This window comes from Pituophis catenifer, unplaced genomic scaffold (assembly GCF_029215685.1).
Source record: "Pituophis catenifer annectens isolate HBS135680 unplaced genomic scaffold, rPitCat1.0.hap2 SCAF_8, whole genome shotgun sequence".
Taxonomy (NCBI): domain Eukaryota; kingdom Metazoa; phylum Chordata; class Lepidosauria; order Squamata; family Colubridae; genus Pituophis; species Pituophis catenifer.
This window is the reverse complement of record NW_027256888.1, coordinates 61,165,472-61,186,240: the sequence shown is the minus strand read 5'-3', so window position 1 is coordinate 61,186,240 and position 20,769 is coordinate 61,165,472. Positions and strand designations below refer to the sequence as shown.

General features: G+C 34.5%; 1 protein-coding gene across 1 annotated transcript in view; it reads left to right on the top strand.

Annotated features, from left to right (window-relative positions):
• Positions 1-20,769, top strand: part of GSTCD (glutathione S-transferase C-terminal domain containing) — a 39,538-nt gene that overhangs the window by 6,274 nt on the left and 12,495 nt on the right. The window contains exons 5-8 of the mRNA XM_070948477.1: positions 941-1,195; positions 1,832-1,925; positions 17,535-17,650; positions 18,748-18,792. Of these exons, the coding sequence (XP_070804578.1) occupies positions 941-1,195; positions 1,832-1,925; positions 17,535-17,650; positions 18,748-18,792 (510 nt within the window). The remainder of the gene's footprint in view (positions 1-940; positions 1,196-1,831; positions 1,926-17,534; positions 17,651-18,747; positions 18,793-20,769) is intronic.

The following is a 20,769-nucleotide window of genomic DNA, read 5'->3' as shown; positions in this document are numbered from 1 at the left end:
CTAATCCTAATTTATACATTATGTATAAATTATACTGCCATCTATACATGCAGTAAATATGCATGTGTAACTTTCCCATAAATGCATCCCTATAACTATTTATTTCTAAAATAAAAAAAACCCTTAGCGTTTTTTGTTTGCTCATTTTAGTTGTGTATTTCATACTGTTTAATAAAAGTTAACATATTCATTCTATTTAGACTATACAGTATTTCATCCAATCAACTCTCATATGTTAGTAATTAATACCTATTTTATTTCTTTCAGTAGCACTTATTCAAGAACAGTATTAATTATTGAATTATTTAGTAAGGCATAAGTATAATTCCAACCAAGATTTTTGCAAAGTTAACATATCCTGTCTGTGTGACTTTAGCTTGGAAATGCCTATATCAAGTTCAAAGTGTGATTATGCTGTTGCAGCCATTTTCACTTCTCAGCTTGTCACTTGTCTCGACAGTGCTTGCTTGCTTGGGTTCGTCAGTCGGTACACAGACAGCCTAATTGGATCCATAGGAAAAATAAAATAGTTGTTAAATTAAGAAATATTTGCCTTGTTTCCCCCCCCCCCCAGCACCTTGCAAAAGCAAAACAGTCAATGAAATGTAAATACAGCATAAATATAAGTGTTGAATGGTAGCTTACTTTGAATATCTCATGGAGAAAACAAAAATACATGGAAACTCTGATAGTTGTAGGGTTTAAGCAATTCAATCTCTTTTTATATTTTGGAGTCCTAGACATTTAATTAGGAGTGAGTTCAAAATCTCCAACTTTCTTTGGAATTGTAAACTGCCTACATTGTTAGCCATTTGTGAGAATGTCTATCAAGAAAACCAACACCATAGTTATATATATTGTACATGTAATATATATTTAGTAGGAAAGGCACTCTTTGTACATCAAATTGGTGCATAAACGTTTCATCTATCACTTTAAGGCTGCCTGCAAGAAACACCAAAACAACATACTACAGCTGCCTTTAATATTGAGCTGGTACAAAAGGGTTCTGGAAGTACCTGGAATAAAGCAAGCCACTGTCAAATGCAATATAAAAAATATCCCGGATTGTCGATTATATCCTTTACCAAATGAATGCCAGCCGAATACTTTCACAGCTTTTAAAGAGCCAGAAAATGTTCCAGAGGAAATTGAGTTTATAGGTGGACCAAGACCAACAATAACAAAATTAATGGTAGGTAATTATTTTATTAGGTTAGATCTATTAACTATAAAAATATTTCCTTATGTTTTAAGAACTTACCAGTAAAAATAGTTTGGAGAATTGATTGTATTTTATCACGTCTGCAATGTTTCTAATTTTTTCTTAAATTATTCCCTGCAAAATAAAATAATTTACTTCTGCATCAATGACAATGAAACTTTAATCAGAAAATGGGTTGAGTTTGGGTTGCTTTAGAAATTCTTGTACTATAATGGAAGAGGTATTACTTGCTTAATTACATAATTACATCCCTCTTAAGTGATAAAAATATTTTATTTGAACTTAAATTTGTAAACTTTATAAAGCAGAAACATAATCTGAAGAGTAACCTCATGGCTGAGTGATGATTTGAACAGAGAATGTTTTGGTTCCTGTGATAAGAAAACAATTCCAGTTTTAGCTAGCTCAACTATAAATCTTTTCTGGGGCATCTGGTTTGATAAAATAGAAAAGCCAGGACCTAATTTGTCTATAATAGTCCTGTATTTCAAACATAACTAATATCAGGATATCATTAATGCCTAAATGATTTACATTGTACAGATAGAGTATTTTGAACTTTCAATCAGATTTCTGAATTAATCCTTTCTTTTCTTTGAAATGCAGGAAAAGGGGATTGAGGCAATGTTTTCTCCTCACCCTTGTCCTAAATGGGCTCTAGATTGGGACAGTTTACCTGGTGCAGTCAACCCAGGAAAAGGTAAGAATCTTGATATTCCTATAAAATCATATTTTTTTTCATTCATTTGTTAAATGATGATTCCACACTCATATAAATTGTTTTTTGAAAAAAACTATATATTTTTTAAAATAATTGGGAGAATGTAGGATGTTGCTGTTAGCAGTGAAGCTACTAATTAACCATAAATAATAATAATTGAAAACATACGATAATGATTGTGTCCTGTTAAGAATGTTCTTAGATGAATTGATTGATTGATTGATTGATTGATTGATTACATGCCATCAAGTTATTTTTGATTCCAAGCAACCACACAGTCTTAAAACCACTTGATGGCATGTAGTCAATCAATTAGTTCATCTAAGAAAATCATTTGTTGTCATGTTCCACCATGTATTTCATTTCTATATATAGGTTCCTTAACAGGCATTAAAAATCAGGCCCCAAACCAAGAATGAAATGTGGTGATTCTTCCAAGCTGAGTTCTTTAATGTTTCACATCTGTAGACAAAATCTTGCCAGACTGAGCACTCTACTATCTGCATCTACAATATACTCTGTGAATTCTTATGGAGAGGCTGTGTTCATCCTATTTCTCTCACACATAATATTTGGGCTGAGTTGCCTCTTACTCCTCTGGAATGCATCCCCTCCCTCCTGGGAATCAACGTCCTTACTATATTCCATCACATTATCATTAAAATAATATTTGGCTGACTGCAAAACTCCTGTTTTACAATATTTGCTTTTAATATTTTTTGTCTTCTGGTCAGTGAAGTTCATTATATTTTCCAAAATGAATGGTCTGTTAATTGAAAATATTCTTGTTATTAAGAATTTAACGAAGCCACCATAAGTGGGTTGCTCATTTGTGGATGGTTCAAAGGAGCATCAGGCTTACACCTTGAGTTAGAATAACTTGTAGATAGACTTAAGTCAAAGAAAACAATTTAAAATTTAACAATTTAAAAAATTATACCTTTGGAAGTAAGATAGTAAATTTTCAGAGATGATTTACAGAATTTTTGAAAATATAATTTCTCTTTATTGGGATTTTTGGGACAAATCATTGCTTTTTTTATTTTCTTAACAGTTTGCAGCATTTGTAGACCGCTAGAGGGCAGTAAAATATGTAGAAATAGTGACTTATTCCTTGTAGTTATTCCTTGTAATTACAGTATTCCAAAAATAAATAACATTTGATAAGATTAACTTCACATTATGTAAAGAACTGGTTGATGCAAACTCTTTGAATTAGTTAAAAATAGGAAAAAAAGATGCATGAAAAGATTCAAAGTCATGAGATATACTGAATTTTTTAAAAGGAATTTGATTGTATCCTGCCAGGAGTTGTATGATTTTTGTGATATATTAATGAAATAAACGCAGCAATTTCCTATTGGGCAACAATTTTTAAGGCCTTGCTTTATTATGGCAAACGTATGCCTAGAAAGAAGATATCTTCTAAAATGATGCAGTATTCTAAGATGAGTTACGCCCTATAATTGTATCACAGTAATTCTATGCACAAAATGTACAGATATCTTATAGCACAGTGAATACTATATAAAAACATTGTATTATGTCCAGTGGTAGTCATCCAGCCACGGAATACTATCACTAGCAAGAAAGATGCCTCTTCACCCTCCTTACTTTATGTAGTCTATTTCAGTGGAGTTGAGGACCATCTGGAGCAAATTTTGAGTGCGTAAGAAAAGGAAACGGAGAAAAGTCCCATCATGTGAACTACAGTCCATGTGTGTAAGCTTAGATGGATCAGAAACTCTCTATAAATTACTGTAAACACATTAGCATTCTGTTAACGCATCATGAATAGTGTGAATTTTCCTGAATGGCTCTTTTTGTTTATATCCTAGATAGGATCATAACTCATCAATCAGGGAAACATTGGCAAATGTACACTTTATATAAGAGCAAGTGTTCTTCCTCTTAATGATTTTAATTAGATTACAGATCAGCAAGTATAAATAATTTTTTGTTGTTGTTGTGGCTGATTCTAAACATTTGATTGAGCACGTTTTAAATCAAGAACCATTGACTTCAACTAAGCTCTTTGTGATCTGTAGGAAGTTTGTTGTTCTTTCAGGAAAGTAAAAAAAATCATGAGGTTCAACAAGTTGTGCACCATCATCACTTCATACCTCCTGATTTATTGTCAGAAGGGCTTTGGCAATGTTGGAGGCCTCTAAGTGCTTTGACAGAACATGGCAATAGACTCTAATTATGATTTTTAGATTTTTGCTTAAAAATGATTAAAAAGAACTTTCAAACCGGTTAGAATATTTTGGCAGGAGAAGAACAGTATATTTATTATTGTATGGTATATTATTTATCATATGGCATAAAAATATAAAATATGCAATAATAATAATAATAATAATAATAATAATAATAGTAATAATAATAATAATAGTAATAGTAATAGTAATAGTAATAGTAATAATAGTAATAATAATAATAATTTTATTTCTATACCGCCCTTCTCCCGAAGGACTCAGGGCGGTGTACAGCCAATTTAAAAACACAAGACAGAACAATAATTAAAAATTAAAATAATTAAATAGATTTGGCCGATTTAAAACCCCAAAAATTAAAATACCCCAATATGCAATATAAATCTAAAATATTATAAACATATATCTTGATTACAGATATAATTTTTTGCTTCATTTGTCTCAGCAGGAAACCGGCAAAGTCTCCATTATAGGCTCTATTTTGGCACTCTGTCATTATATGTTGGTCTTCAGGAATTTAGAGTTAAAACAGAGATAAAGAAAATCATATCTGCTGCAGTTGTTGTTTCCATCTGCCTCTGTAGCAGGTTTAGCTATCCAAATTAAGAAATGCAAATTGGAACCAACTCAGTGTTTAACAACATCAGACATTTATCTTCATTCTTCCTTCAGATTTAAAATCTATTAAAGTTTAAAAATTATATTATTTGATAATGTAAATTCAATTTCATAAAATTTATTAGCAGATTCTGAAGAAGCATCATTGCCGTAAGGTTTTTCATTATTCTAATTTAAAGTTAGGCAACTGTATATATACAAAGATTAAATAAAGATGGTTAGCCTGAAAAGTCATTTACTTCCTTACATTATAAAATATAAATATTTAAAATAGATATTCACATACTTTTGTAAAGTAGCTGGTCCTTTTTTAAATATATGTCTTTAACAGTGCTAAGCATAATCCCAACTAAATCCTTAGATAGTATAAAATTAATAATGTTAACTGCATATAAGGAAAATTTATATAAAATGTTTTATAGATGCACTTACCACCAGCAAGAATAGCAAAGATGTTTAAAAACATATCCGCCAAATGTTGGAAATGTAATCAGATACTGGGTTCATATTATCATATGTGGTGGACATGTTCAAAGGCAAAAAAATAAAATAAAATACTGGACAAAAGTACATACATGGCTAGAAAAAATGATAAGGCAACATATAGATTTAAAACCAGAAATATTCTTGTTGGGTATTTTACCAGAAAAGTACAATAAAGGGAACACATATTTAATTTTACATGTATTAACAGCAGCAAGAATTATTTTTGCACAACATGGAAAAATGAAGAGTTCCCTACAGATGAAAGTATAATTAAAAAATATTAGAATGCACAGAGATGGATAGATTAACACTTAAAATTAAGTAGAAGGAGGAAACAGAATATTTTTAACGGGATTCGTTTTACCAATGGTTAGCTAACAGAAACCAAAGTTAGAAATTTAAAACTTTAAGAGAATGATTAATTATACAGTGAAGGTTTATTGGTATGGCTAAGCAAATATTTTCATTATTATGTGATTATTATCAATGCTAGGAATATTATTGTTAGTATTACTATTATTATTTCTCAAAATTAACTGTACCCAGACAACACACTGTTCATGTAGATATTGAATTTTTATGTTTATTAAAAAATATATAAAAATATTTTTAAAAATGATTAGTAGAATAAAATTAAGCAGGTATCCTAGTAGCACAGCACATAGTAGACTGTATGATACAGATTCAGGTACAGCTCCCAAGGAAATTTATGATCAAGCAAATTCCACATCCGTTGCAATAAGAAAAAAACTGATAAATGTCAGCACTTTTTGTCTTCAAGCATGCGAAGAATTGTAAAGGGTGGTGATGTGACATGGAACAAAGAATTGTGTCTTCTCTAACTGTACCCTCTAAGTTCTTCAACTGGAGTTATCTTCCCTGGGAGATAAAACAATCTGAAATGATGGATGTGCTGTTGTCAATTCCTTGATTAATACTTACAGTATAATTTTAGAAAACATTGAATCCACTGAGAACTGTAGTAATTCTCCTGGGAAAACTGACATGAAGCTATCTAATCTTTTCTCCAAATCATTTATTGGAGCAGATTCTATTAAAGATGTCTGCAATTACATCAGTAATGTATCACATGTAGTAAATAGGATGAATAAATAACACCACCAGAGAGAACTGTACCCAGAAAGCAAAAAGTAAAATAATAATCCCAAATTGAAAATAGAGCCAAGATGAAGCCAAGAGAAAAGTGATTAATTACTGCAGTGTCATAAAAATACATTTTGAAGGTTCCTTTGAACCATTTTTTATACTTACCAGTATATTTTTCAATAAAGATAAATTACATTAATAATAGGATATAGTTTTTAATGTACTAAAATAGTTAAGAAAGTATAAATGCACACAAATGTATCCATGAGATAACACAATTTTGAAATTAATAACCTTGCTGAAGGATTAACTTTAAAAATAGGTGTGTGCCCACCCTTAACCATAAAATTATATTTAGTAATTTGGAGCCAATGATACTCCCTTAATCCAGCCTATTTCACAGACTTGTTTTTGTGAGAATGAAATGAAGGGAGATGCAACATGATTTTTTTTCTGCTGTGTTGTGAGAGAATATTTATCAATTATAGGAAGCATCTGGTTACAATTATCACAGCTAAAATGGTAAAACCATTTACTGAATCCAAAGTAAACCATTGCTTTTTTTAATAGTCAGATTACATTTTTATGTACTATTTATTATTAAGTCTTAAATACTACATGTGATTCCTAAGAAACTTACACAATCCAATACAATGCAATATAAACATATTCAATAATGGACTCTATAATGAATCAGAACATTGGTAATTTGCTTCAATGAATATCCAAATCCAAATAACCCAACACTCATAACAGTAAAAGTTTCTATGTTAGTTATAAAAACATTATCAGTGCTCAAATATTGCAGAAATGCAGTGTTTTAACACTATTTTAGATATTAGGGATGAGGCCAGAAATTGCAAACAAGTGCAATTTTTTGTTTGTCATAAAAAGTGCTCAAGGAGGTTGTCATAAGAGATGCTCAGTTCCAAACCCTCCTTTTTTTTTTTCATATATCTCAGTGGTCAGGGACTTGTGGCATTCCCTCTTGTTACATAAGGTCATTTTGGCAAGTTAAGCTTAATGCAAATATAAGAGCAGGAAATGAGAAATTCCCAATAAAAATCCAGGAAAAAAAACTTAAAAATTGTCTACATGCAGGCAACATTCTCTTGGTGTGTCAGTCTGATGTGTTTCGCCTTTCCTGGTACAGGAAGAATGAGAAATTAAAAGTGAGTTATATTTCGTTCTGTACAAGTTTTTCACATCTTTGGTTTACAAAAGAGCAGAACCATGGAACAACATCTGTAGCTCTGCATTATGCATTTAGAAGGACATTTCCATGGTTCCATGTTATCACTTCTGAATAAGGATCTCCAGAAATTTTGGATCTGTCATATTTCACTCAATATTCTAATTCTATACTACTAAAATATTTGCCAAACTCATGTTACCATTCTTATATTTTCATCACCATCATGGGTCAAATCTAAAAATGCAGACGTTTTTGTTTGTTTGGTTGATTTTTTTTGGCTGCATTTCAGCAAGTTTGATAGAATCAGATAAAATGTTCCTGGAGAGATTAGTTCTCTTTTATTTTAACTGGCATCTGTAAAATGCAAAGTTACTTCCAAGTCTGTCTTGCACAATTTTGTGGTAGGAAGATTTGAGTTTATTTCTGCTTAAGTCGGATGGTAAGTGGGGAGGAACACAGAGAGAGGAAATTGTGTTGCACTTGCAAAAGTTTGTTCATGTAAAGTTGGATATAACCCAATTGGTTTAGCATAACATATCCTTATTGCCATTTTTAGTGATGGTTTTATGATGAACTTCTAGGTGTCAGTCAAAACTCTAGTTGCAAGGTAAAAAAAGGCAAAAATATTTCCTTAAAAAAACCCCAGCCTGTCCCAAATCTTTTATTAAAAAATCAAGTTTGTTTCCAACTGTTTCCAAGAATTGTGTATGTGTATTAATATTCAGAAGTTTAATGGACACATACAAGCAATTAAATGATGACTTAGTTATACTTTGTCATATATGTGATGTATAATCATAAAAAAAAGTAAATGAGTCCCTGCAGATTTTATTCCGCTAATCGTTACTAACTATTGGGGCAGTGTTCATCTCCATTTCAAGACCATTGAGCCAGAGCTGTCCAAAGACATTTCCACAATCATGTGGCCAGCATGATGTCACAAAGCTCTGTTACCTTTCCACTGAAGTTGTACCTATTTACTCACATTTGCATGCTTTCCAACTGTAAGGTTGGCAGGAGCTGGGGCGAGAATGGGAGCACACCCTGTTGCTTGGCACTCGGATCTCAAACCTGGGCTGCCAGCCAACAAGCCCAGCATCTTAACCACTGAGCCACCACTCCACCCCAGATACATAATCATACATATGATTATTTTAAAAAATTGGCAACATTTTAATGATCTTAAGAAATAGTTCATAATTGTTAATAACAATTCTTGACTGTTGTATTTTGAACATCAATTATTAGCATCTCTGAGTAGAATAGCTATTGATGAGAATTCTAGCGCTTGAATTCCACCCAGAGCGTGAAAATAGAGAAGGCTGATTAGCCCTATTTATTAAAGTCTGTTGCCCTAATTTATTTTCAAGTGTAACTGAGACAAGGTTTAAATAGAATCTTTTTATTTCGCGATTGGGAGATTATATGATGTTCACGATTGTAATAAGATTGTTGTTCTACAGTCAGACCAAATATTGTTTTACATAGTGTCTAGTCTTACAGAGTGACTAGTCACAATCTTAGGGATCTCATAATGTTTTCTGTAATGGATTCTTCAAATTATATTATTCAATTATTGTTTCCAATCACATAGCTTCCCATCGCAACTTCATGACTCTGCACGGCGTAAATTTATGACTCTGCATATCTAATAACAAACTGTACAAAACCATGTAACAATAAAAACAGCATACAGTACATATGGTCTTTAACTACGGTCAGTATAAAAGAAACAACAAATCAACATAACCACTGTGCAGGCTGTGCCATGTGATATACGCTTTTTGAATAAAATATGTCACAATAGTTTCATATCTTACAATAAGGACCCACACACTATTACGTGGATAATTAATCTCATTCAAGGATTATTCTTTTCCGTTTCCATTTAAAGGATTTGAAATTTAATAGTAGTCTTCTGCTCAATCTCTCATCCAAGACTATTTCATGTGACAAAGTGAATACAAAGGACAATTGATTAGAAATAGCCATGCTATACATGAAAGAACAATCTCTCCCTTTTTCCTTAATAACTCACTTCATTTGAGCTGTTTATTTCCTTTTAATTATTCTGGTCCATTATTTCTGTTATGTTGTCTATCAAAAATGTTCCTATTAGTGCCAGTTCTTCTGTATGGCCAACATTATAGTGTTATCTATGATAGGTAATGACTGCGCAAAAAATCTGCAGTGGGATTCATTCAGGTGTTATTTCATACAACTTTATTGAAAGAGAATTATTTGTAAGACTCTAATATTCATTACCAGAACTTTATAAAACTGGCTTGTAAGGTCAAGACATGTTATGGTAACTCATGGTGACCCATAACCATACTTTTCTCTGGTCTGTAAGTTAGAATACAATTATTCAATCAGCCCCATTCTCACATGGTCCATTGAGAATCAAGATATTATCAAGCACTCTTCCCTATATTTGACAGCAGGGAGATCGAAATTCCTATATTTTCATAAATAATATTTTGGAAATTTATGACTGAAACTAAATTAAAACTCAGTCCATTGATGATGCCAGCTGGAAACTTTTCAGACTTTAAGTGAAACAAAAGATTTCCATTCACGATTCTCATAAACTAATTTTTTATCCATTTCAATTTACCTTTTAGCATTACAATATTTTTCACTCCATAAGATGCACTCCCCCCCCCCAAAAAAAAGGTGGACGGTGCCAGTCCTTTGGTGACTAGCAGCCGGGTCCTTTTATAGTACTTAACCCTGCCTCTTCTGTCTTTGTCATTGCCTGCCTCTTCTGTTTTTTTTCCACAGTGCAGGAGTCAATAGGCAGAGCTGGCACATGAAAGGACACCTATCTGTGGTCCTCTCAGGCTCCACCTGATATTTTTTTTCTTGTTTTCCTCCACTAAACCTAAGTGCATCTTTTGGTCAGGTGCATCTTATGGAGCGAAAAATACGATACATTTTATGCTCTTATGGAGCATTACAGTCCACTGCTTTCTCCATTCCTTTCCACAGCACTTTCTTAAAAGCAATGGTGAAATCCAATTTTTTTACTACCTGTTCTGTGGGCGTGGCTTGGTAGGCATGGTGTGGCTTGGTGGGCGTGGCTTGGTGGGTGTGGCAGGGGAAGGATACTGCAAAATCTCCATTCCCACCCCACTCCAGGGGAAGGATACTGCAAAATCCCCATTCCCACCCCACTCTGGTGCCAGCCAGAGGTGGTATTTGCCAGTTCTCAAAATTTCCGCTACCAGTTCTCCAGAATCTGCTTGATTGCACCCCTGTTTAAAAGGTTTGCAAAATGTCTACCTCATACCCCAGTTTCTTCAGCTTGGAGTTTATCAGACATCTATCTGGTTAGGGTTTTTACTAGTGATTGCCTTTGCACAACCAGTAATGATTTAGAATTTGTGGATTAAGAATAGCTCCTATGAATTTTTAAAGAGAAAAGTGGATTTGAGATTACTCATTAACTTTTTGCTGAAGTTGTTTCCAATTTAGGGTTAGGGTTAAAGTTAAGGTAAGGGTCTTGGCATCTTTTTGTTTGTCATGGCATGCCTAATCAATTTTACCACAGCATATAATATATTGGTTGAATTAAATATTTGCAAAATCTTCTATTATCCAATTGTCTGCTACTGATACAATAGTGGATCTCTTTTCCTAGGTATGTCATTATATCTATTGCAGCTCTTTGAGGTATTTTGTTACATGACATCTTGAAAGCTGCTATTTGGGCTTGACCTCATCCTTTATTAAACATTATCAACTGGGCATAGGAGCTTGATGTATGCTGCATTTATGTGGATTATTGTTTTGTTATTATTGTTAAGGTTTCATTCAGGTAAGGTTACAGCAGTTCCCCACACATGCATTGGAGAAAGCAAGTATCTGAGTCTACCCAAATGCATTTCAGCTTTATAATCTTTATAAGCAATGCAAGTAGAGGATAATTATCAATACCTAGTTGAATCCTTGAGCTCTGGTGGCTCAGCAGACTAATTAACATCCACTTACATCTGCTGCCTGCAATTACTGCAAGTTCAAATCTCACCAGGCTCAAGGTTGACTCAGCCTTCCATCCTTTCTAAGGTAGGTGAAATGAGGACCCAGATTATGGGGGCAATAAACTGACTTTGTATAAATATACAAAAGTATGAAGGCTATTGCTTAACGCATTGTAAGCCAAGAAAGAAATTTCTTGGCATATTGTATTCACACAATTTCCTGCTGTTTTTTTTTAATTCATAAGCACAGCAGCAAAAGTTCACACAGTAACATCATAGTTGGCAAGCTTGATTCTGCCTTTCATATTAGCTGTTCAAGTATAAACAGGATTAAATGCTATGGTGCTTTAAAATGGAATGATCTAGAAGCCTAAGTAGGTTGTTTTTGTTTGGTTTCCAAAACTGCCTTTAAGTTTACAAAATGGGGGGAAAATAGCTTCAAGGAATGGATTTTTTATTTAGAAATTGCATTAGGGAAAGCATTAAAATGTCTCTGTTGCATTGTGTTTCTGATATGAAATAGGTCTGCAGACCAAATCAGTGGAATTATCAGTATCTTGTTGAGTTTAGACCACAAAAAGACTAAGAAATACCAAACTTAGCTCTTTATTTTAATATGTAAATTGAATATTAAACTAACTAGATATCCTAAACTTCCAAAATAGTTACTTTCTTTTGTAGTCATGTCCTAATATCTATAAGAACAGACTGTACTATTAATTTAAATACAGCCAGTTAACATTTAACAATCCTGTTTAGATTAGTGCCCTGAAAAGTAGTTAGAAAACAGACTGAACATATTTAAAAGCCTCCATGGTCCAGACATAACACAGGAAATAGATACAGTAGATATAATATGATATAATTAAAATAACATTTTGTAAATTTTTTACTGGTGTTTATAAACAATGGGTATCTTCTTATGTGTATTTGTGAGATTACCTACTTTGAGTTTAAGTAATAAATTATTGTTTCCATTAATATAAGTAAAAGAAAAGCATTCTAATATGTACCTTATAGACCAGATTAGAAACAGAAAGGCCATATAGTTGTTCAGTGTTATAAATTAAATCTACTTAAACCACAGAACTGTAGGTCATTCACAAGTTTTTGGACTGCTGAAGTCTAGTACAGGTAGACTTGGATTTATAACAATTCATTTAGTGACTGTTTAAAGTTACAATGGCACTGAAAAAAGTGACTTATTATGGTTTTTCACACTTGTGATCTTTGCAGTAACCCTGTGGTCAACGTAATCAAAATTCAGACGCTTGACAACTGATTCATATTTATGATGGTTGCAGTGTCCCAGAAGTCATGTGATCACCTTTTGTGACATTCTGACAAGCAAAGTCAGTAGGAAAATCAGTTTCACCTAACAACTGTGTTACTAACTCAACAACTGCAGTGATGCACCTAACAATTGTGGCAAGAAAACTCATAACATGAGGCAAAACTTACTTAGTCTCACTTAGCAACATAAACTTGGGGCTTAATTGTTTTCATAAGTGGAGGACTACCTGTAGAGCTGTTGTTTTTAAAATGTAGTCCGTGCATACAATTGAAACCTATGTTTTTGGCTAGTTCTTGGGAACTAGTTAGTAATTGTAACTATACTATGTTCATATCATAAATTACCACTGCATGTATGGAACATTCAGGAATAAGCAGGTTCTTGGCTCAGATTTTATAGTACATTTTAGAAATACCATCCTGGGTTTGAGAAGAGCTTTGTGTGTGTAACTTGCCTTAGATACTGTATTGTGTTGCAGTATAATATCATTCCACTTTGTCATGTTTTCTGCAAATCCATCTGAATGTTAAAACATTTATAAAACTATTGAGATAAAATGTAGCCATCATTTGGAAATATAAGTAATATATATATATATTACATTCTTAAAATAAATATATATTCTATTTACAATCTTTTGAATAGTGAAAAGCAGAACTTTTTAACTATTACAATAGCCATTCCATATTTTAATTACTTTGTAAGTCTTGATCATAATATTGTCACTTGTGTGCTCTCTCCAGAGCAGAAGAGAGAGGAAGACAGAGAGAGAGAAGACAGGGAGGGAGGGAGGGAGAGAACAAGAACAAGAACTTCAAAATGCCATTAAAGCTCTCTGATTTTGTGGTAATTTTTTTTCTCTGGCATTAAAAGTCTTCTTGAAAGAGGTGTCAATCAATCATTTTGATTTATGTTATCCTTGGTTTTATGTTTATCTGTTAAAATCAGCTATTTATATCTAGCCAAAGTTCACCCAGAAACTATCTTTTCTTGTGACAGTTGGATTTGGGATGTCAGAAGTTGCTGGCATTGTAGGGATATTTTGTTACTAATTATGATGACAATATCATTTTCTTCTTGGCTGTGGTCAGTAAGAAACATTACTTGATTCTCAGGGACAGAATTTTAGAGATTGTGTTCTTCACCATACTATTTTGTCTTACACTTTTAAGGGTATGATGAGTTAAAATGGTACTCATTGTAAAATGACTCCCACAAGGTGAATTGTTCTTTCCCACAGACTTTGAAAATGCCTTTAATTACCTAACAAAACATGATTAGCCACAGTGGCTAGGAATTCCCTCAGTTTTCCAATGATCCATTAGTGATTCTCTCGTGTATTTTTAATTTCAATTCTAAAGTGAGAGGGAAGATGGGTAACTGAAGGGATATTATTTGTGAAACTTTACAACAGTTTTATTGTTTTCTATTATTTACTACTATAAATAATAATCTATGACATCTAAAAAATTGCCTAAAACATGTATTCATTTACTATATAGTACCAAGTTTCCCCAAAAATAAGATCCTGTCTTATTTTTTTTGAACCCTGAAATAAGTGCTTGGCCTTATTGCTATGTGCTCAAAAGCCCGATTGGGTTTATTATCAGGGGATGTCTTATTTTGGGGAAAACAGGGTAAGTATAGCAAACCAGAAAAAGGGAATGTTTTATTGTTTGGTCTGGGGCTTGGTTATAATGGATGGGTATATCTAATATGTTCTTCTTGCTATTTATGAATCTTTGTCCAAACTATTTGCTATCTCATTGCTAACCTAAAGTGACAAGATCAAAAAATTAAGAAATACAGCTTAGGAAAATGAGAAATTGTTACTAAGAAATACAAAAAAGGAAAACAGAAAACAATTTTAAAAACTTTTATAGTCAGATCTTCAAATATTTTTAAATAGAAAGAGTTAGAAAGAAAGTTCATTTCTTTTTGGACTTTTAAATTACAAGCATTAGATTGAATGACTCAAATTAGCTTTAGAAGTATGTTGTTATGTATTGCTTTATCAGATGTTATAGAAATGTCTCTTGAGAATTAAATAAAATTATGTACCAAAGGGGAGAAAATTGATTAAACTGTCCCTTCAGTGAAGTTCTCACTGATTGCTATTTTCATAAAGTTTGTTTTGATTTTATTTCAATTAGTTTCCCAGATTAAAAATAAAGTTTATGAAAGGGAACCTAGTCAGAACATTGTTTTATTTTATTTGTTAGATTTATACTCTTCTCTTTCTTGATGTGTCAAGGTATTTTAATAACCATTTGGCCTTTCCAGGAAATAATTTAAAAAGCTGTATAGGAAAAAGCATTTTTCTCCTGCTTGAAATCTTTTAAGAACTTACCTTAATAGAAAACAATTTGGCTAGAAGAACTAAAGCAAACAATAAGAGTTAAGAAAAACAGACTCATTGTAATGCCATTCTGTCCTGAATTACATTTTAAATCAGCTTTTCAAGCATTGATTGTCTCTCATGGTCCCTCTTCCACACTTTAGGAGGTGTGGTACTAATTTAAGGGAAATTCCTCAAATTGTTAAAGACAGTCACAACATATAGTTAACTTAGATGCATTGGCTCTTGTTCTTGCATGACAAGTTAAATCAGAAGGAATTTCAGAAATAAAATGTTTTATCTTAGGGGCCAATTTATTCTTTTAATATGCAAGTCTGGTTTTTATTCTTATGGATTTAAATTACAGTTCCTGTTTATGGTCATTGTCTAAATTGCTGTAGGTTTGTGAAGGAAAATTCTGCTTTTCACAAAAAATCCAAACATTAAATATGGGTTGTGTTTTGGCAATAAATTATAGCCATTTGCAGAACACCGCCAAACATAGTAAAAGTTTAACGTTTCATAAAGCCAATGGGAGAGAAAAGAAAACCTATTGAGGCTGCTCTGGAAGGTTTTTTTTAAAAAAATCTACTGTTGCTGTTGCCATCGTTTTTAATCTGACTCTGATATTTTATCAAATTTGTATTTATAGGGATGTAAAATCTGTTTTATACTATTCATATTGGTTCTGCTGCCTCAAGACAATGCATTTTTAAAATAAATAGTTTTGAATTATATTCTATAATATGCTCATTGCTACAACGAGAGTGACAAGGATATGAAATAAAAAGTTGGATGAACCCAAATATATCCTTTCCATCTTTTCTGAGGATCTTTTTGTAAGCCATTATTGTTCAGTAGTGCTTGGAAGCTTCATGTTTGAAATATATAAGCTTCAATGGAGTGATTACAGGCAGTCCTTGGCATACAACAGTTCATTTAGTGACCATTCAAAGGGCACTGAAAAAGTGACATGACCATTGCAGGTCATGTGATCAAAATTCAGACCCTTGGCAACTGACTCACATTTATATTGGTTACTGTGTCCCAGGGTCACGTGATCCCCTTTTGTGACCTTCTGACAAGCAAAATCAATGGGGAAGCCAGATTCATTTAACAGCCATCTAACTTGCTTAATAACTGCAGCGATTCATGTAACAACTGTGGCAAGAAAGGTCGTAAAATGGGGCAAAACTCACTTAACAAATGTTTCACTTAGCAACATAAATTTTGGACTCAATTGTGGTCGTAACTCAAGGACTACCTTTATAATTAAGTGTAAACAATGTGCTTCGTGCAAATCTTGATGCAGCTAAAACTTGGCTTCTTCGATTAAAGAGAACCTGTGCAGAGTGGGACCTCTGCTAGAGATAAATAATTTCTGGTTTTCTTGTTAATTGTGGGTTTCTTGAATAAAAGAAATGAAAGTGAACTGGACCTTAATTTTGATGAACAAACATTTCTTCTTTAAAATGAAATAGGAAATATTGTAATCTGCCATGTAGTGTATTTTATGACTTCTGAATGTTGCGTAAGGAAGCAACAATAGTAGAGGCTGACATTTAATCCTTAGTAAATTGAAAGCACATAAATAAATTTATTTGTGTGCAGATTATTGTCGTATCAGATTATATTGTCTGATGAAACCAGGGTAGCAGAGAGAAGGAAGTTCTGTCAAGTGCTAATCGGGATCACACTTAGAATTTGTGTGGCGATTCTACAGAAAATAATAAAGATATAGACCAGAATGGAAGTCAGTAGATATCTTCGAACAATGCAGTGCCAAACTACTTTTTTTGGCAAAGAAAATTATACGGATGTGTCAGAGAAATCAACAGAACTTAAGCTTACTTGGAAAGCTGACTTATGGTACAAGCCATTTTCAGCAAGTTTATTCTTTTCTCCTTTTTTCACCATATGAAATCCGAACTACTCCTGCTAAACTTTTTTTTTTTATTTGATTTATATGCCGCCCTTCTCCAAAGACTCAGGGCGGCTTACAATGTGTTAAGCAATAGCCTTCATACTTTTGTATATTTATACAAAATCAGTTTATTGCCCCCACAATCTGGGTCCTCATTTTACCTACCTTAGAAGGATGGAAGGCTGAGTCAACCTTGAAAACTAAACTTTAAAAATAAATCAATTGCCAATCAGAATAAATAGTTAAATCAGGGATGTCAAACTCACGGCCCATGGGCCAGATGCGTCACGCCCACCCCCATTTTAGCAAAGGGGGAAAAAGTCACGATACGTCACGGGACGACACAAGTTTGACACCCCTCAGTTAAATGATTCTAAAAAGAAACCATTTTTTCCTCAGTCTTTATATTTCTGTTTCTTATTCTTAGGAAAGATGTCTACTGATCGTGCTTTGAGGAAACAACAGCAGCTGAACAATCTAATCGCTTTAGTAACAAAACTGGCTAAACCTGGAGATGTAATTGTGGATTTTTGCAGTGGTGGGGTAATATAGTAACATGCAATCTCAATTACTTTTCACATATACACATATACATGCAAGTATACTACAAGCTACAAGACAGAGGCAAACTAATTAGTAATTCATTGGCTTTCATGTCTCTATCAATATTTTGTTGCAATATATTGCATATAAGGATATGCAAAATGTTCCATACCTGTACCAGATTTCAGTATTCCATGCCCAAGCTGAAGCATACATCTCTTGAACCATACATTGAGCAAAAGAGTATTTTTTCAGAGACAGTGGTTGTTCTAAGGTTCAGAGCAGAAGTGATATGAAAATATATAGTAAAAAACCATTGCCAGAAGGAACAAGTGCACAAGCCAGTCAGGGGTGGACTGCCTGGGGTTTGCAGGAGTTTGGGAGAACCTCTAGCTAAGATTCTGTGCAGTTTGGAGAACCCCCAAATCCCACTCCTGGCTGGCCCCACCCACAAGTCCCTACACGGCCCGTTTTGGATGCAGATAAGTGCAGGGTGCACGTGGAGGCTGGGGAAGGGGGAAAAACGGGGCTACCGGAAGTTTGGGATGAGGGCCTCCAGAGTCTGGGGAAGCCGTTTTCGCCCTCCTGGAGGCTCGAGGAAAGCCTCTGGAGCCTGGAGAGGGCAAAAACACCCCCCTCCCCTGCCATGGTGCAGGAAGCCAGCTAGGCCACTCCCACCATGGCCATGCTCACCCAGCAACCAGGCAGAGAACCCCTCACTAAAATTTTTGAAGCCCACCCCTGAAGCCAGTATATTGGCACTGCCGGTGTCTGGGGGAAGGAAGAGAATCTTAAGAAGGTTGGAGTCCAGAGTAAGATGATTTCCTGAGAGAGAGAAGTCCCAGGCACACCAGCCTTACCTTACTTATCCTGTAAAATCACTTTGAGATCCCTCCAGATTTTGTTTCCTTAAATAACGAAAACATTCCAGATTTTGTTTTATGATAAATCATGGCTATTCCAAAATTCTTCTGGAACTTATGTAGTGTTCTTCTAACTTCAAAATAAAGCATATTTTCCATTTAAGCACACACCCATTTGTAAAATAGTGGCTGTGTAGAATTAAGATTTACTTCTTCATTTCTTGTCTTTAACAGGGCCATGTTGGAATTGTTCTTGCTTATATATTGCCACTGTGCCAGGTAAAGTACCAATAAAATAAATATTGCTAATTCAAAATTTCATAACTGCAATTACGTTGTCAAGTTTCGTGGTCGTCCCGAATAAAATGCATTTCAAACAAAATCGAAAAAAACTCCTTTTTATTGAGCACGACATCCTAACCTGAGTCCAAACGAAGCCAACACTGACGTCCAGCCCCAAAACCCTCCCTTTCTGTTCCCTACTCCCCTGCACTCATTGGCCATCTTCCAAGTCATTCTACCCCTAATCTACTCCAACTCAAAGGAATTCCCCCCTCCCATCTCATCTCCTCGGAAGCATTATCTCCAGGGAAAATAAGTAGGTGAAAAGTCAGCCGTCCCTTTCCAGATGCCTTCGCTTCTCCTTCTTATGTCAACACTAGAGTAAACGCAGGTTGAAGTGCTGACATACGTATTATATACAGTAGTATGTTTTTCAAGTACCTATTCACCTTTTTCTAACTGATCATAATGTACCATCCTTCAATGATAATGCTCTCCAAGTTTGTAGAACATTATTTCTAAGAAAAAAATTATCAGTTTTCTATATGTTTTTAAAATAAATAATAATGTTTCTGAGAATAGATATTTTTACTTAATGGTTCCCATTTAAAGTAATTCCTATAGAAAATTAGTATATCCAGGCCCAAAGCAAAGGTAACATTTAGGTTAGCCTAAATATGACAGATTTTATCTATAAGTGATCAGCTGGTTGTGGGAAGATATCAATTTAATAATTAATTAGCAATATTAGAACAAGTTCAGAAGATTTTCTAATAAAACTTTGGAGATCTGTCCTCTCACAACCTGGTGCAACAGTCTATGTAAATACAATATGCACAACAAAATACTGCTTCTCTGCTGCATTTGTCAAGGAACTACCAAGGAGAAAATCACACAACTCCGACAACACTGGCAGAATATGCTACTACATATAGAAGGAAGCAAACCTCACACTTGCTAGCACTGATGATGTTATGTAGTTGGGTAGTGAAACATCTGCTGGCAAGCAACCAAGCTCAGAGAGCACCAAGGACTCCACATTTTGGTTGTAATTTTAATGAACTGTTTATTGCAGTGTCGGTGAGCTTTTTTGGCACCGAGTGCCGAAACAGGAGCACGCGCGCGCTGGGGGGAGCACTGGAAACCGGAAGAGCAGCTCCCTGGCGCACCTGCGCAGGAGTGCCGGATACTGGAAGAGCAGTTCCCATGCATGCGCCAAGAAGCTGATCACCTGGTCTTCCAGTTTGTGGTGCGCATGTGTGCACGAAGATCAGCTGTCCATGCATGCTAGGGAGCTGCTCTTCCAGTTTCCGGCACTCCCGCACGTGCGTGCTGGGGAACTGCTCTTCTGGTTTCAGGTGCTCCCCCAGGTGTGCGCACTCCCATTTCAGTACTTGGTGTCGAAAAGGTTTGCCAACACTGAACTTTTCTTGGATGAAAAGTGAAATGTTTTCAAGGAAAGAAACCAAGAAAAGCGCCTTTTGGAAAAACACCTTTGGGACATTAGTTGTAAACTTTTATATAAATTTATATAAATCTAATAAAAAAGCTAAAGCAATTGCCTGAATATGCTTTAGCTTATAACTTAACCCTGTGATGGTGAACCTATGGCAAGCGTGCCAGAGGTGGCACCCAGCACCCTCTCTGTGGGCACGCGAGTTGATGCCCCAGTTTAGCTCCGCCACAAGTGCACACATGCCTCCCATCAGCCAACTAGTCTTCAGGTCTGTTCCACGCATGCAAGGGAGGCGGGACGCATGCGGGGGAGGACCTGTGTATGCATTGCATTTTGGGGGTCCGCGCACGCCACACGCATTCATGTGCGCGCACACCTGCTTTGGGCACTTGGTCCGGAAAAGGTTAGTCAATGGCCTAACCCATTCCAAAACTTTACATAATCTCAAACCTGTTGGCAAACTGGAAGTCTTGTGCAAAAAATCCCTCAATTTTTTAAAATATAAATCTCTGTTCTTA